Below are 18983 nucleotides of genomic sequence, written 5' to 3' on the forward strand. Positions count from 1 at the left end.
GCTTCAAGGCTTGCAGTACAACTCCTTTGCTCTGATTTTATTAATTATTGCTTGATACCAAATAAATGAATAACTGACTAGTATATTCTTAATTACTTCCACTGCTTCTACCGGGAGACAAAGGAATGCTTACCTCACTTTGCTTCTCACCACTATGTCTCTTTTATGAACCTTCTTTAAAGTAGTGCATTTGGTTTCTATAGTGCCCTTTTGTATAGTCATTTTATCTTGCCAAATGAAAGTTTCAGATTTAGAAACATTACGATGACAGGGAGAAATCCAGTTGGTCATTAGTGTGAAAAAGTGCTTGTATATTTGCACTGAGTGGGTATCGGAAAATAAATATATGATTTATGTAGATTTATTAATGGCATGGAATTTCACAGCCTTGTTCTTGAAATATCTGAAATCATAACAAAAGACTAGATTTTGTTTGTTTAGACAATAAGAGACAAAAATGCCTGAAAACATTATGGAACAGATTTAAAAGCATAGTAGTGGTTATTACATATTACTCATGACGATATAGAGCAAGTGGAAAAGAAAAATATAAGAAAGAAAGTAAAATGTTTTAATTTACGTTTAAAATTTAAGTTACGTATAAAAGTTTAGTTTTGATAGATCTCTAAATTCTGTATATAGCAAATCTGGAATTTGACTAAACTTGTACATGTGTAAGCTATAATACATTCATTTTTGCTGTTGTGTTGCAGGGGCCTGATGGAGATACAGGATTTGCTGGGATTCAGGGTCCAAAGGGACCCTCTGGCTTGATGGTAAGTTGACAATTTTTATCATGTTCCACAAGTTGCACTACTGTAACACCCATGATTCTCATATGTTCATGTAGATTGTTAACTTTTTCATTGACCAAAATCTTACAGTTGTGACATAATTCAGTTTGTACACAAAACTGTTTTACTCGTGTAAATATCTTGGTTCTTTAGCTAACAGCACATTACTGGTAGTGTACTATGACTTAATATTTTAATGCAAGTTACACTAAAGCTTAAAGGCTTTATTCTTCTAGCATGTCCTTTATTTGTAGATGTGCCACAGTAGTGAAACACAGTGCCATGATGCTCAATAACTCATTCACATAAATGTAACAAGACTGTCATCTCAGGTGTCTGTGCTATAAGATTCGGGGAATGAACTACTGATATTACCTTTTTCCATCCTCTCTATACATTATTTTCACCCCTAAGGCATGCCTGCCCTTAATTTTATATTTTCACCATTCTTCATGTGAAACCAAATGGGCCACCATTATCATTGAAGATCATGTTGTTTGCATTATGGATTTCTGTCTAAATGAGGCACTTCTGTCTGTTTCAAGTACTTGAGCATCTTTTTTTTTAAACACCTTTATTGAATTAGCTCTAAAGATGTAGGCAAACGTACATTAAAAAAACCCAAAACATATTAACGTTTCCAGTTGCATACATTATTCATCACATATGTTCTTTTTTATAACTCTTTTCAGTATAGCATTACATACATTGCCCATTTCCTGCCTTCTCTTAAACCTCACTTTTACTCTAGAACATTATTCTGCATGTATTGTTCCCACATCTTCCATTTACTTCTATGTAATTTGCTCTTTTCCCTTTTCTAAAGATCCCACTTCCAGTTGCTTTATCTCTGTAACAGAATTCAGTGTTTCAAATACAGTTGGTTTAGACTGTGATTTTTATTTTCTAGTAATTTCTTTTTTTGCAGCCTTGAAAATTAAACTTAACAAGGGCTTGCTATGTCTAGGTAATTCAGATCCTGTGTCCCAGCTCAAAAAAGTCATTCCTTAGTTACACCCATTTGCTCACTCAATATTTTTGGCAGAGTACTCTACAGGGAAATTTTAAAATCTGCCAACTCATTACACTCCCCAAAACATATGTTGTGTTGAAGTTTCGAACAGCTGTCACATACATGCATACGTGTGTGTGTGTGTGTGTGTGTGTGTATATATGTATATATATATATATATATATATATATATGGGTCTACTTTAATTCATTGAAAACTCAACACTGAATTTCAAAACACTCACACCAAATTGCTGAAAGCTCAGATCACTGAAAACTCATTTCACTGAGTTACTGTATATATAGTTAGGGGGGAGTGTAGGGGTTTAGTCCCTACCTACTTAGCTTTTATATTTATGAATCTCATTTCACAGAAACTAATAATATAAAACCAAAAGTAGGTAGGGGGCTGTCCCCCCCCTAACTATATATACTAACTCCTGAATCGCACTACAGTGGGAAAAGGGCATATACATTATATTTGCCCAGCAGTACTTACATTCAGTGAAATGAGTTTTCAGTGATATTTTGAGGGTGAATTGAAATTCAGTGAAATGACTTTTCAGTGAATCAAAGTAGATCCGTATATATATATATATATATATATATATATATATATATATATATATACATATATATATATATATATATATATATATATAGGATCTACATTATAAGATCGACATTTGAAAACATCGAACAACATATGGTCGACACCATATGGTCAATGTCTTCAAACATCGACCTTATAAAAAGACAAAAAAAGAAAAAAGTACCCTAACGGGTTTAAGCAGGGGGGCAAGCCCCCAGCACCCCTCAGACCCCCCGCTACTTAAATATACCAACTCCAAGACCGCACTACATTGCAGTAAATGGAAATCTCCCCTTACAGAGATTTCCGTTTATACGCTCAAGATTCTGAGCATTCGATATTCTCGTGTCGACAATGTCAGATTCGACATTGTCGGCTTTCAAGAATATAATATAGACCCTATATATATATATATATGTATATATATATATATATATATATATATATATATATATATATATATATATATATAGGTCTACTTTGATTCACTGAAAACTCATTTCACTGTATTTCAAAACACTCACACCAAATTGCTGAAAGCTCACATCACTGAAAACTCATTTCACTGAATCACATTTCACTGAATGTATGTACTGCTGGGCAAATAAATGTATATGCCCTTTTCCGCACTGTAGTGTGATCCTGGAGTTAGTATATATATATATATATATAGTTAGGGGGGAGTGTAGGGGTGTAGCCCCCACCTATTTAGCTTTTATATTTATGAATCTCATTCCACAGAAAGCTAATAATATAAAACCAAAAGTAGGTAGGGGCTGTGTCCCCCCTAACTATATATACTAACTCCAGGATCGCACTACAGTGAGAAAAGGGCATATACATTAAATTTGCCCAGCAGTACTTACATTCAGTGAAATGAGTTTTCAGTGATTTCAGCTTTCAGTGATATTTTGAGGGTGAATTGAAATTCAGTGAAATGACTTTTCAGTGAATCAAAGTAGATCTGTATATGTGTGTATATATATATATATATATATATATATATATAAAAATGTATATATATATATATATATATATATATAAATATGTAGGATCTACATTATAAGATCGACGTTTGAAAACATTGAACAATATATGGTCGACACCATATGGTCAATGTCTTCAAACATCGACCTTATAAAAAGACAAAAAAAGAAAAAAAGTACCCTAACAGGTTTAAGCGGGGAGGGCAAGCCCCCAGCACCCCTCACACCCCCCGCTACTTAAATATACCAACTCCAAGACTGCACTACATTGCAGTAAATGGAAATCTCCCCTTACAGAGATTTCCGTTTACACGTTCAAGATTCTGAGCGTTCGATATTCTCATGTTGACAATGTCAGATTCGACATTATCAGCTTTCGAGAATATAATATAGACTCTATATATATATATATATATATATATATATATATATATATATATATATACACATACATATGTGTGAGTGTGTGTGTGTGTGTGTGTGTATGTGTGTGTGCGTGTGCATGTGGGTGTATCAGTATGTATGTATATATATTAAATATATATATATATATATATATATATATATATATATGTGTGTGTGTGTGTGTGTGTGTGTTTTATTTATATATATATATATATATATATATATATATATATATATATATATATATATATATATGTATTATGTCAGCTCTGTTTAATAGTCATTTGGTTGTTTGGTTAACAGAGTGAGGTGTGTAGGCATTTTTTTTTTTTTATGGAGTACACTTATGACTGAGTGTTGTAGATATCGAAAGGAGGAAAATTCATTGCAGAAGGTAAGAGTGTTTTAGATGCTAATGCTAACAGTTGTGGATATACTGAAAGTGTCAGCATTAGGAGTGGGAATGTGTGTGCAATTTTTTGCAGGTTAGTGTCAGAGTAAGATGCAGAGAAAGGGATTGATTTAGTGTTCTGCATATGTGGTGCTGTATATGGTATGGATTTGAGTACCTTGTTGTTTAGTGGTAGTATTATGGAAAGGGGTTTTGTAAGGTAAGGTATAGGCTAGTGGTGAGGGTCAGGGTTAGGATTAGCATGTATTAGTACGTTCATTTGGGAGGTGGAAGTATCCCTGTCGTCCCTCCTAATGCATGCTAACCCTATCCTTCAATCCAACCATATACCTTACCTTAGAAAAAACCCTGTCCATGACACTGTCACTCTTCAGACGAAATTAGGTCTAAATTTATTGGTAAGATTTTGGTTCACAGAATGCAAAAGGAGGTTTATTTTCCATTTTCTGATTTTTGTGTTTTCCTGTTTTTGGTTTTAGGTAAGTCGATTGTTCAAAATGCAGGCATCAGGCTATTTTATTTCACTTTTGCATTTTGATTAGTCACTGTAAACTCTTTATATAGCTGTACATCTTTCTGTCTATTTATATACTGACATACACACACACACATACATGGACATCTTCATTTAGCAAATGGACCAGCATGTTTTTGGGATGTAGTAGAAAACTGAAATAACAGCACAAAGCATGCTGATTCTTTACTGACAGACCAGAGATCACTTCTGAATCACTGACACTTCAGATGTGAGACATCTCTTACCCTTGAGTCACCATGCTGCCCATATTACCATTTGATAGATTTTTATGGTCAGCATTTGCTGTAACACAGCCATACTAATAGATCAAAACTGATAAAACCAAATTTTGTCTAGTTGAAATTATACAAACTGCCATTTTTTGGTTGCTGACTTTCAGAAACATAGGAACCTGTTCTTTCATTGTCTTCTTCATACTGTGTTTTTGTAGGAGGGATGTCAGACTTATTAACTTGTAGCTACACACCATCAAATCTGCAAAAATAACAACAAAGCTTAATTTTTTCTCAACACATTTGTACAATATTGGTACCAGTCTTTGCCTATGTGGTGTTTAGCTGGTGTGGATAACAGCATTTGATTAAAAAAATCACCTTTTTAAGTATGTTTCGCTGTATGGGTGTTATATAGATTATTTGTTTGTTTGGAACAGTACTGTTGATGATTTTCACATATTTACACATTTTTATGTGACATGAATAGTAGTATAAAGTTCTTTTCTTTTATTTTAAGTGATTTATGTGAAACTACATTTCTTAGATTTGAAGATTACTATTGATAGGGTTACTATTTGTTTTCACAGAAAACATTTGAAAAAAGACTTCTGTTAATAACTTCTTACATTGTATTAGTCAACATCTCACATTTATAAAGTACAATGTTATAAAAGGACACAGTACAGTTAAGTCAATTTGTAAATGATGAAATTAAAATTTGACATTGAGGTTTTGATTTTAAGAGAAATGTTTTTGAACAGAGGTTACTTTTGTGATAACGTTGCCAGTATCATTTTAGAAGTAGCAAGAGGAGTTCTAAACTTCAGACAATATTGGAGTGTGGTTATATCTGTAAAGTATGTGCCAACAACCACAAATTATACATAAGAGATTTTCCAATTCCAGTAAGCTTAGATATAATGGGTATCAAAGGTACTACTGTTAATAATTGGACACATCATTGGTAATTGCAATTGGGTGAAAGCTTTTGGTCATTTTCCACAGTTTGTCTGTGGAAGAGCTGCCAGTATTTAAAAAAATATTGGAGAAAGATGTTTTTCCAGTAAAGAACTTACATGGGGATGATTTGGTACCTACCCTTGCTACAGCTGTAAGCTCTGTAGATATATTAATGCTAAACATAGTGTTAGTTTGAAACACACTGACAGGAAAATAGTTAGCACTGCAAGATATACATGTAATACTGAAGGTGTGGTGTATCTTGCTAATTGCTGTGCTTGTTAGAGTTTCTGTGTGGGTAAAACCACTAGGAAGCTTTCATTTTTTATTTATTTTTATTTTACATTTGTTTACTGGGATAGTCCGACTGGACATAGGTCCATTTACAGCGGAGGCCCGGGGAGAAAAGCTCCATAACATTTTAGTTCTAGTTTACAATGTGTTCACAAATCAAATGTTCAGACATAGATTCTGTACAATTTCTGATACGTTCAGAACATTTCAATAAGTTCAATCCTCAGTGATCAGACATAGATTATGTACAATTTATGATAAGTTCAGCACATCAAATGTTCAGGTATAGATTATGTACAGTTCACAATAAAGTTCAGCAGATTGAAATAAATTGTTGTACATTTTCAAAACAATATACTATATATATCAGACAGTGAGAGTAGAAATTGTGGTCAAAAGAGATATGTTTGAATGTTATGTGATGCATGGGCATATCCATTTATTCATGAGGTGGGCTTTTAGAGAGTTTTTAAAGATATTGGGTGATGTAGCTGAGGTAAGGTTAGGGGGAAGGTTATTCCAGTTTCTTGCTATGCTATGAGAGAATAGTGCTTGTCCTGCGTAGTTGTTGGCTTTTCTGATAGTTAGTAGTGTTTTTTCTGAAGAGCGTAGGGGACAATTTGATGTGTGCTTGGTTACTAACTGACTAAGAGATGGGGTTTTGAGTGGATAGTTCAAAATATTGTAGGCAATTGTTAGTTGATGATAGTTGATTAGTTGGGGTAGTTCTAGCCATTGCCGTTTATGTAGTGCATGACAATGATGTGATTTGTAGTTGGATTTAGAAGCGAATCTGGTGATTTTATTGTAGCATGACTGGAGTTGTTCAAGGTCCTGTTTTCTTATGTGTGTAAGGATTGGAGCGGCATACATTAGAGTAGATAGAAGGTGTGTTTGGGCAAGTGTTATGTGTGCTTGAATCAGTTAGGATTTTTTTGTGTCTATATAGTGTTCCCAATTTTCTGTGGACTTTTTTTATGGTTTGTGCTATATGTACATCAAACAGTAGTTTGTTGTCTATTTCCATGCCAAGGAGTTTGGTATGGTTTGTGGGTAAGATGTTGGTACCATTTTGGCAGTGATTGTAAAAGGTTGGTTGATAGGTTTAGATTTGTTAGGTGTGAAAATGAGTAGTTTGGTTTTGTTGGGATTAAGGATTAGTTATATCTGGGTAATCCAGTTTTCTACCGAGGTGAAGGAGTCTTGAGTAAGTTTTTGAAGGGTTGTGAGTGATGGTGAGTGGAGTCATCTGCATATTGTATGAGTGAGGCATTTTATGTGGAGGTCTGGAGGCTGTTAGTGAAAATGGAAAAAAAGTAGTCGTCCTAATATTGAACCCTGTGGGACACCTATGGTTGTAGGTAGTAGTGGTGATAGTGTATTCTGCCACTGAACAGACTGCTGTCTGTCTGATAAGTAGCATTTAAACCATGCAATAGTGGAATGGGAAAAGCATAGGGAGGACATGGAGTCCAGTATCATGTTGTGTGTGACACCATGTCAAATGCCTTGAATAAGTCAAGAAATATTGCTGATACAAAATTGTTGTTATTTCTGTGATGGTTCACTATGTTTGTAAAGATCAGAAGAGTGGTAGTAGTGCTATGGTGGTTTCGGAAGCCGTGTTGAGTGGGTGACAGCAGGTTGTTAGAGTTTAGGAATTGTGCAATTTGGGAGTGTATACATCTTTCAAGTATTTTGGATAATGGGGATAGGATGGCTATAGGTCGGTAGTTGGAGAACTCATAACAGTTTCCTCCTTTGTGGAGAGGGATGATGTTAGATATTTTCCATAGTTTAGGGATGTAGGCTTCCTGTATGGAGCGGTTTATTAGGATGGATATTGGGTATGAGAGGGAGTCAGCTGTCATTTTTAGGAAGTCAGCAGGTAGGTTGTCTGCAGCAAGGGTGGTGGGTTTGAGTTTTTGTAGGAGTTTTTTAATAGTACTGGTGGGGACAGGAGAGAGTGTGAGAGAGGGGATATTGTTAAGGGGCTTGCTAGGTGATGTTGGGTGGTAGGTTTTGGGGATCTGAGAGGACAGTGATAGAATTGTTTGAGTGAAGTGTTGGTTAAATTGGGATGCAATGTCTGTGGTGTTATTATTGGTGGTGGGAGTTGGGTGGATGTTTTTCCAGGATTAAGTAGGGAGTTGATAGAATTCCAGAATTTTTGAGGGTCTCTTGTGTGCTTGGTTTGGCTGGTGAGGAAATAGTTTTGTTTATTGAGTATGGTTTGTCTTTTTGCTTGGTTTCTTAGTTTTTGGTAATTTTGTTTGGTTAGGTTGGTGTCTTTTTTCCAGGATCTCCATGCTCTATCTCTGGCTTTTAGTAGGGCTCTTGTGTCCCTGCTTAGCCATGGAGCATAGTTTGACTTGACTCTGATCTTTCTAATGGGTGCAGCTGAGTTGAGGATGCTAGTGAACGTGTTGTTGAAGTAGTCTACAGCTTGGTCTAAGTGTAGTGTTAGTAGTGGATTCCAATTACAGTGTTTTAGGGTGTGGTTTAGTTCCTGTGTATTTAGTTTTCTGTTATCTCTGACTTGTCTAAAGATAATTGGGTTGGTTATGTTGGAGCGTTTTCACAGGAGGAATGTAGGGAGGTGGTCACTCAGGGTGTCTGGTAGACATCCAGTGTGATAGTAATGTTTTGGGTAGTTTACTAGTGCCCAGTCTAAGATCGATTGTTTGTGTGATCTTTTGTCTACTCTAGTAGGTTCTTGAATGAGCTGGGTAAAGCCAAAGAGATTAATATGGTTGGTGGGGTTGTTGGAGTTGCAGGCTAACCAGTTTGTGTTCAAGTCACCTAAGAGAATGGTTTCATTGGGAAGTTTGTCTGAGATCCATTGTAAGAATTCTTCTATGGTGGTAGAGTTGTTGCCTGGGGGGATGTAAGTACAGATTATGTTGATTTTTTTGGTATTTTTTATGGCTAGGGTTGATATTATGGTTTCTGCATTTTGAAATGCTGGGGTGGGATATCAAGGGGTTTTACTTTGAGTGTGTTTTTAAAGAGTATGGCTACTCCTCCTCCCTTGTTTGGCCTGTCCTGCCTTATAATGTTATATCCTGGTGGTAGAATTTCTTCATTTTGGATGGTGGGTTTTAGCCAGGTTTCAGTGATAGTTAATATATCTGGGGAGTAGTGTGTTATGAAGGCTTGGAAATCAGGAAGTTTGTTTGTCAGACTTCTGGTATTTATGTTGATGATTAGATGGTCTGACTTTTGTTTGGGTGGGAGTAGGGGGTTTTTTGGTCCTGGGTTTGGGTGGATGTCTCCTGATATGAGCAATTTTCTTGTGATCAGTAATATGTGTTTTATATTTTGTGTTGTTTTTATATGGTATTTAACCGGTATGTGTTGTTATTAGTTGTGTTTTGTAGATATATAACATTAGGCTGTCTTGAAATAGTGTAGTTGTAATGGGGAAATGTGTGTGATTGTTTGGTTTATTGTATGCTTGCGTTGAATGGTGAATTGTATTATGTAGTGAGGTGCTAGAATGAGGGGATGTGAAATATGTTAAAGTTATCAGTGCTAGTAGTAGGCCTCCTAAGGTGGTTTTCATTTTGTTTCACTTAGTTTTGTATGAAGATGTGAGAGTAGGAGGTAGGTGTAAGTAAAGGTGTGTGTGGTGATGAAGTGAGAGGCTAGGGGTGTGTCAGGTAATTGGTAATTAGAATGAGAGTGTGTGGGAGAGGAGATTGGTTGTGTTTGGTTGGGGGTGTGGTTTGGGTCAATAAATGTAGAGGTGCTGGGGGTGGGTGAGATTTGGGGGTAGGGTAGGGGAGTGGAGTGAGCCCAAAGGGCGAATGGAGCGGGGCAGAGCCAGGAAGTGGTGTATCAGGAGTCAATCAGTTTATTCAGTGAGTTTGTGCACTGGACAAATCTCCCAGGTAAGTAGTAATTTTCTTTTGGGAACACTATTTGTAGTGCTACAATCCTGCCCGTGTTCTGGAATAGATTCCACTTACAGGTATAGTTAAGGGGAATTTAATTGTTACTGTTTTAGAGAGGTTGGTTCGTATTTTCTACAAATGAATACTGGAGCTTAGATCTGCTCGTTGTTAATGAGCAAGGAGATTTTAAGCTCTGTTTTGCTGCCACCTAGTGGCGTAGAGGGGAAAAAAACAGTAAATGTACTAGTGTACGTTGTTTAACACTAGAAAAAAGAAACTAAGTTGGGAGTGGGGGGGGTGGTGGACACCCTCAGGGTAGTTCCGCAAGTGTGCCGGTCCTCTTACAGACTTCTATGTCTAAACTAATTAAAGAACAAAAAACTATTAATCAAACAGGCCGTAGGCTGTAACCTACACTGTGCGTTTGAGGATGCTTCCTTGTTGTCCAGTACTTTGGGAGCTTGTTAGGACTATTCTGTATTTGTAGAGTTTCCAGGTGTGGGGAACAGCTCTAACTAAAAAACGAGCTTTCAGGCTGTAAAAAAGACGAGAGTAGAACTTATGCTTAAAGGAGAGTGAAAGTAAGGTGGAGAGAATAGCTAGCGGGTGAAGAGCAGAAGCAGAGTTGAGCGTGCGGGTAAGGGCAGAGCAGGTTCAACACATAACAATCAAAATCAGTTGTTTTGTCGATTTGAGAGTAATGTGAAAGGTAGAGTAGAGATACATTTATAGTGTCGCATATAACATTTTACACATTTTGCCTTTCAAATTAAAAAATTAAAAAAGTTTAAAAAAAAGCGGCCAGGTAAAGGTACAGACTAGCAGTGCTTAGTTAATTCAGAGCTACCACTGCCGTACATTAATCAGAGCTATGATTCAGATGTTTGCAGAAAGATGGTGAAATGTCGCCCTAACCTTAGCAAAGAATAGGAACAAATGAGCCTTGCTAGTCCTTCAAATAGTGGCAAAAACCTTACAACTATTCTAAAGTTTTACTGCTTCCAATGAGAAAGTACGGCAATTATAGTTCGTAACAGTGACAAAAGCAAAAAAAAAAAGGACTACAGTAGATATTAACACTCTTCACTTGCAGTTAAAAGACAATTACTCATGCTAACAGGCATGTATCCCTGACTTAAGCTACAAATATAGCATCAACAGTCACAATGTTGCCCTGGACTAGTACGCCGGCTCTATTGTGCCTATGCATGAGGATCAGAACCTACTAACACGCATATATTACATAGATATTTACGTACATATGCGTTCATAAAGAATTAATGTGCATAGGCTAGCTATAAAAGATAAAGATAGACAAAACATTTTGGCGAAACACACACTGCAGTATAACAACTTTAAAATATTTTGTTTATTTTTACTGGATCATGTTACTGCTATTCTATGTTTGTTTGTGGCTTTTGGCTTTTCCCGGTTAGGGGTCTACTGCTATTCTATACTAAAGCTATATAAACGGTTGTTTGAAGTAAAGGAAGTAAAATGGCAGCTGGCATTTGCAGCTGAAAAACTGCTAGACTTAACAAAAGTATTAATAATAAGTGTATATTAAAATGCAGAGAGCAGAATAAGGTTTATATACAATGAAGTCTCTTAATTCATTTTTATTTCTTTTATGCGTATAATATTTATTTGCAATTAATTTTTATGTAGATGTGTCAGTGATGAGTCATGTGATCTCACACTCATTATTTAAAGATGTCAGTTCTGTCTTCGGTGTGTTTTGATGAAGTTCTTATTTAAAAAAAAAATGAAAGCACTAAATAACAATATTTGTTTCTTCCATCTGTTTTTAGGGTGTTTTCAGGTTTATAGTTCAGAACAAACCCTTACATTTCTGAACCTTATGGTCTTCCTTTAACGCTCACTGAGCAGTAATATCAGTGATGCAAGATAATGGTTACATTCATGTTTTTTGCAACACACAATAGCTTTTACATTTCATTATCTTGCACAAAGTATTCTTATCAGCATATGTTGATTTAATTCTTCTACAAAACTGTGATTGCCATACATATCATGGTTTGTAACAAGCCTATACTGACTGATGTATCCTAACTTCACCACAATAATTTATGGTATGTCATAAGCATGCATATTCACTTTGTTCTGGTGTACTACAGAGCAATGTAGCATAGTATGTTGTTGCCATTTTATGTTATAAAATAATATCCTTAGTATTGCATATCCCTGTATACTGTGGCATTACTACTGTACAGTATTTTGTAGCATATTTGTACAACTCCATTTATAACACTCCCTTGTATCAAATAGCAAATGCTATTAATCTGTAAAATGAATGCTGCAATATATATACATGTAATAGATAAACAGTTTACTTCTTTCAAAAGAAATGCAGTATCTTCCTTAAAACAGTGTTTCTCTTGCAGGGTAAAAATGGTGTTATGGGTCCTATTGGAATTATTGGTCCAACGGGTAGTCCAGTAAGTGATCCTTCCTTATCAGTGAGTGATGAATAGTTTTGCAGTTTCCATGCAGTTATTTTGTTAAAGAACTTAAATATAGTTTCTAAAACCATGTAATCTCTAAGTGATTTATAAATTGTGTATGAAATTTTGCTGGCTTTATATATTACCTTTTTGGGTGCAGAGTCTTGGGCAACTGTTGTCTTTTGGCTTACTGAAACTTTTTCTGAAGAAATGTAAATGCTGTGCTCTTATCCAAATGACTGGCATTATCTTTAATATGTGTATATATGTTAAGCAAATTTTCATAACTAATTCAGATCTTATATTCACTGAAATGCTTTTTTGGAATCGAACTGTAAGCTGATTTGCTGTGTGAGTAATAAACCTGAAAATTCAAAAGAAGCGCTCCTAAATGAAAAATCAGTCCTATACTATTGCCAGTGCCAGTGTAAATTTCTATGTAAATAGTTCTACATTCTGTTGAATGTTTAGTTGTATTGTCTGACCTCTCTCACCCAGGTTATGAATGAAAAGGGTCATTGTAGCAGTTCACCTACCCAGTTAATAAATGTTAAATGCATAAATAAATGTGCTTCTTTTTTGCATACAAAAATAAAATGGCATATTGTCAGTGCATTTGTGATCAGAAGGTAATATGTGCACATCTACTGGCACATCTCATTATCAGATGTCTGTTCCTCCTTTTATTTACACACCAAAGTATGACGGGATATGACTTTGCTTCCTGTTTCTAGGTGAGTGGAAGTAATGAATTCCATTGAGATCTTAACAGGTGCATATATCCTGTTTTATGACTGCATTCTCTGCTTCTTAAACACATTACTCAGCTTCCCATGTTGAAAAGATGATGAAGATTGTTTGCCTCAGCAATCCTCCCTCTTATCCACAGATTCAGAGACAAAAAGTGATATGCATATGTGGAAGTCATTTTTAATAATTTAATGTTGATAAACAGAAGATCCTAGAAACATATAGAATTTATGTGACCAACATATTCTTTGTGCTGTTTTAGGGACCAAAAGGAGACAGAGGAAACCAAGGTGAAACGGTAAGCTAAAACAACAATAATAATAGCAATAATGTCTTTCTTCATAAGTTGCAATTTTCAAATTTCATTGATTGAAGAGGATTATTGAATAGTGATGTATTCCTTTTGAACTTCTGTTCTTATACCTTGCTGAATATGATATATTGAGAAGATAACGAAGTGGGAAAGGGTAATGACACAACACATTTCTTAAAATTGCTGGAACTGAAGTAAGAGCAGGAATACACTAAATTCCAAATTATTGTCAATTTGGAGAAAACACTCTTATGTCACTGTCTGTAGAATATAATGAGGGCAGTAACAATGTGTCCTCAGTTCAGTGACTGCAGAGGCTTGATAATGCAGCTGGTAACTGTGACAGTGTCTCTCCACACTTCTGGTATTGTTGATAAAATTGCATTAGTGACAATGTATGTCTAGATGAGGAAACACTGCATTTCCGAAGAAATGTTTCAGGATTAAATAGTAAACTGAGATATTTGACTATTTTGAGGCACTTCAGTGGTAATAAAAAAATCTCATGGTTATTCTTACAAGTAGGAATACAATTTCCTTAATATTTTGACCATATTTTTCTTGGTTACTAGAATGTCATCCTGTGTGTCCCTTGAAACAGGAACACTTGACAGGCTGGCTGGGTCTTTTCACAGTCTAGGTCACTTACACAGGAGGGGTCCTTTGCATGCTTCTGAGAATAATTACTTTATTATCACATGATTTTAGCTCAGTTAAAATAATACATTTTGTAATTAATATTAAAGAAAAGGCACAAAAGATTTAATTATATTTTTATTGACCCTGCATTCATGGGAAACTTAAAACATAATGGCTGGTATTCATAGAGAGCACATAGCGCTTCATAAAATAGTTTATATGGCAAAAATGTACAGAGACTAGACAATTCAGAGACATGAGTAACAAGGCCACACTAGGGTAAAAATTGCATGGTACTGCAGCATATGTAAATGATTGCATAATAATATGGAAATGAGGCACATGACTATGCAAATGACATTATCAAACACAGCAGAGTGATTCAGCGATTTAAAAAAGGGTGTGCAATACCACAGTGCAGAACTATTCCAAACACTAAGTATTGATGGTGTGTAGGGAAACAGCAGCTGTAACTAAAGAATGCTTGTTAGCAGCCTCTCTTGGAGCAAGTGCCCATTATATGGTGTGAAATGGTCTTATGCACCATTGCAGACAGTACTGTCATTGTCTTACCTATTGCTGCTTGACAGACCAGCAGATCTTGTACCAGTTCCTTGTCGAAAGAAAAAACATACAAGACCTTGTCAAGCTGTGTCATCCACAAGCAAAATGGAGGATGCATGGTTTGTCCATGCCTGTGGACACTAAGGCATATGTAGGCTTAACCGTTCTTGCTACAGGACTTTCAGTGACCTACAGGGGGCACTCTAAGTATATCACAGGCATCAATTTTGTATAACCTATACCATTGTCTTGACATAATGTTGCACCATGTAGAAAAACATATATGTTTTTCAAGGCATGCAGAGGAGAGAAAGATAACCAAGCAGGTGTTTCTCAGCATAACCCATTCCACTGATTTCGTGGGAACCACTGATTGCACAGACATTGTCATCAAGGCCCCTTCAGTCCATAGTGTGTGAGATGAATCAGCAGGAAGGTTTTCCACTCCTACAGCTCCCAGGTGGTCTGTAATGTGCAGAGCATCATATATAATGTGTCCATGCATCACTTGGACAGTTGCCTTGGTTCACACATATGGCACACATCTGACCTATAACCAGTACTTTGTGTGGGGAGACTTCCCATAGGGTCCTGTACTTGGTACGGGTATATGTAAACCAGTACAGAAGCTGTTATACACAGTTATCCTATAAGCAAGTAGCAAGCCAGATGTAATGGTGTCACTGTTGAGTATTATAGGTAATACTGAATATGTGCTGGAGCTGTGAATGATGAACCCCTCCATTTGCAATCCCCAGACCATTGCAGAGATGTCATATACCATTGCATGTACAGAAATGCTAAATGTAGTGGAATGCATTGCTGTCCAAATAAAGGGATGTTTCCATTGCTTTGATGCACCTGGTGGGGCCCTGCAGTGTACACCAGAGGCCTGCATCCCAATAATTGTTGTCTGTGCCATATTGCCAATCATGGCACTATGAAAACAATTCAGAAGCGGAGAAATATCCCAGTAGAGCCCAGCATACCTCTAGCAGTGGCTGATGAACAGGGAGGAGAGTCAGGATGAACAGGTAGTAGCAGTACCACATGCGAGAATGAGACAGGCACAGTGCATTGCTGCATCAGCAAGGTGGTGCCTGGTCCACAACTATGAGCCACTATAATACAGACAACACAGAGTAAAATGATCAATGCAGTATCTCATCCATCATATGTGTGATGCTGCACAGATTGACCAGTTTTTACAAAAGCTATTATGTTTCCCATGCATGTTAGGGGGTGGGTAAGTTAAAGTCATTATCACCACTTACACAGATTGCTACCATCTGGAGCAGCACCATCTGATGTTCATCTTTAGATCACTGTTGCAGTAGCCTCAGCTAAATGTGTCATATCCTGCTAAGGAAAGGACCGCCGGCCAGCTTACAAAGCTTTAGGGTATCATCCATGTGCTCTAACTGCTGAGTAATTCATGGAACGTGGTATAACACCAGTGGTTAGAATGCCAAATTTTCTGAAATTTCTTGCCATCAAAGTACACTCTTCTCTGTAGGCTTTCAATAATCAGAAGTTGGATAGCTCTTTTTCAAGCTGTGTAGATAAGTACTCCACAGGGGAATGACTTCCATTTTAGCTCTTTTTTTGTGAGGAAGAGTAAAACATTTCTGTCAAAAATTATTGCTCGGGGCAAGGGCAATTGATTTTACTGTTGTCCCTAAAATATTTCACCTCCAAACTAAAATGTTTAATTAGGAGGTAAAAAACAACTTACCAAGGCTCTGCCACCTGCTTGTAAAATACTTTTGTGATACAGATATGAACCAGGCTCCTGACTCTTTGGTTCTTCCCTCCCTGAACTGCAAAAGGAAAGAAGTTGCTCAGGAGGCTTTGGTCTTGAAGCTGGCTTCCTCTTCACCTCGGCCACCAATGAGTGACTCCTTTTTGACCATTTTGGGTTCCTTGGACTGCTCATTACTTTGTCTCAGTTCCTCTGGTGGTGCTCCTTGAGAAGCCGCTAAGGACTGAGATAAAGATACAGTTCTGTGGCTGATTGGCTATACTCTTCAGGCAAGGAAGAACCACTCATCAGTATTGGAAGATGGAGCAAATGTTCTTTCACAAAGCTGCTCCGACGAGCTTGATTCCCAGGTGTGGATTTCTGCCGTTGAGCTTTGGAGGCTAACCTGATATTATTATATCGTTTTTCGTTAGAATATTTTCGCCAGTATTTCTTTTCTCTTCCTCCCTTTACCCTTTTAAAATCTTGCTTAGCTTTTCCAACCCATTGGTAATTCTTTCATCTCCCTTTCTTGTTAGGCCTTTCTGCCTTTGTCAGGGTACTCTTCTACATACCATTGTTGCTATTCTTTCTTTTACTTTTTGTCTACCTGACTTAGGGTACCTTTGAAATATCATTTTATGGTATTTTTCTGTAATATTTAAAAAAAAATAAAAGAGACAGTCCTGCTTTTGTTTTTTTTTTTCTTTGATATTGCTGACAAGCCTTCAGGCTTTACAAAATGCGCTTCCTGTATGCATAATATCCCTAACTCTGATGCCCACGTAGATGTTGACTGCTCCATTTGTTCGAGATTCAACTCCCGTGCATTGAATTACATGAGGAATAAGTTGATTTTAAAAGGCTTGCTGCCTTCTTCTGCTGTTTCTGGCTCAGCTGGAGCTCAGCCTCCATCTAGTAAATGTGAGAAAGGGAAGCCTGACGTGGCTGCACAAAGAAAAGGAGTCCAGGAAATGGTCCCCTGATCATTCTGCCCATTCAGCTTCGATTCCTAGGCATCCAGCTCAAGTTCCCAAGAAACCATATCAGATGTCAACATTGGATCCCACTACGTCAAGCAGAAAATCTCCTTAGATCTGATCTTCTCTTTCACCCTGGATCCAGTATCTCCTTAATTCCATTCACCCATCTTACAAGGGACGCCTAGGAAATCCTCCAGGCCACCTTACATTAATTCATCCCTTTGGTCTTCTAGGAGCTTATCTGAGGCAGAGGTGGATAGGATGATGAGAAGGTTTCTCAAGGCCCAAATCCAGATGGAGGTAATTCCATCTCCATGTCCCATTGGACCCAGGAGTCTGCCCTCCTGTCAACATCCTGTTGTATCTCCAATCTAACCAATGGTTTCAGAGCCTTCGGATGCAAGATCTTCAAGGATGTCTTTGTAAGATCAGAAGACAGACTGCTCTTCCACTCTGAATAAAGCAAACTTTGAGTCCAAATTGGCCACATCTACTAGAGGCAATCATAAGGCCTTCTTCACATATGTCCATAATCTTAAAGGTAGCACCCAGATCTGTTCAGAACTGGTGGTCAAGGACACCACATATGCAAATGCCATAGATATAGCAAACTTGCTGGCCGACAGATTCAGCAAAAATTTCACCCCTCTGTTCCCCATCAGTAAATCAGGTCATTCCCAGTACCTGTCCCCTTCCCCTTATATCTAGGGATCAGGTCATCACTGCTCTCGCAAAGGCAAAACATACAGCCTTCATGAAACCCAGTAACATCCCAGACTGCATACTGTATGAACTCAGGCAGGGACTTGCAGCATCATTAGGCGCCCTATTCAACTAAAGCCTGAGTACCGGCTTTGTCCCAGCTGAGTGGAGGACAGCCACTGTCATCCCTTTACACAAAGGTGGAGCATCCCTCAATCTGGGAAATTATAGCCCCATCAGCCTAACTAGCCTGATCTGCAAGGCTGTGGAATGGATTATCATTGACCTCATTAACAAGAACATTGGCAACCTCAAACACTTGATCACACACAGTTTGGCTTCATCAAGTGGAGGTCATGTCTGTTAAATTTGGTCGACTTTTTTGAGACAGTCACCAAAGCCATGGACGAGGGAAGACAGTGCACACCACCTACCTTGACCTGGCCAAAGCTTTCGGCACTATTCCCCACTTGGGCATAATAGATAAATTCTCTCAACTAGGCATCAATCCGTATGTTACCAGATGGATAGCTAACTGGCTCACTGATAGAACCCACCTAGTCAGAATAGGGGAAGACACCTCAAGCAGTAGACCTGAATCGAGTGGCGTACCCCAGGGTTTGATCTTGGGGCCTCTGTTATTTGGGATATACTTTTCTGAGGTGCAATCCAAAATCAGTGGGTTATGGCTGACCAAGTTTGCAGATGACTGCAAGCTGGGGG

The 18983-nt window shown here is 37.3% G+C and overlaps 1 protein-coding gene across 1 annotated transcript in view; it reads left to right on the forward strand.

The window, feature by feature from the left end:
- Nucleotides 1-18983, forward strand: part of LOC122790588 (collagen alpha-1(XXVII) chain-like) — a 1538899-nt gene that overhangs the window by 1194706 nt on the left and 325210 nt on the right. Inside the window, exons 30-32 of the mRNA XM_044058114.1 lie at nucleotides 714-776; nucleotides 12509-12562; nucleotides 13581-13616. Of these exons, the coding sequence (XP_043914049.1) occupies nucleotides 714-776; nucleotides 12509-12562; nucleotides 13581-13616 (153 nt within the window). The remainder of the gene's footprint in view (nucleotides 1-713; nucleotides 777-12508; nucleotides 12563-13580; nucleotides 13617-18983) is intronic.

This window comes from Protopterus annectens, chromosome 16.part0 (assembly GCF_019279795.1).
Source record: "Protopterus annectens isolate FY-2018-M chromosome 16.part0, PAN1.0, whole genome shotgun sequence".
Classification (NCBI taxonomy): domain Eukaryota; kingdom Metazoa; phylum Chordata; order Ceratodontiformes; family Protopteridae; genus Protopterus; species Protopterus annectens.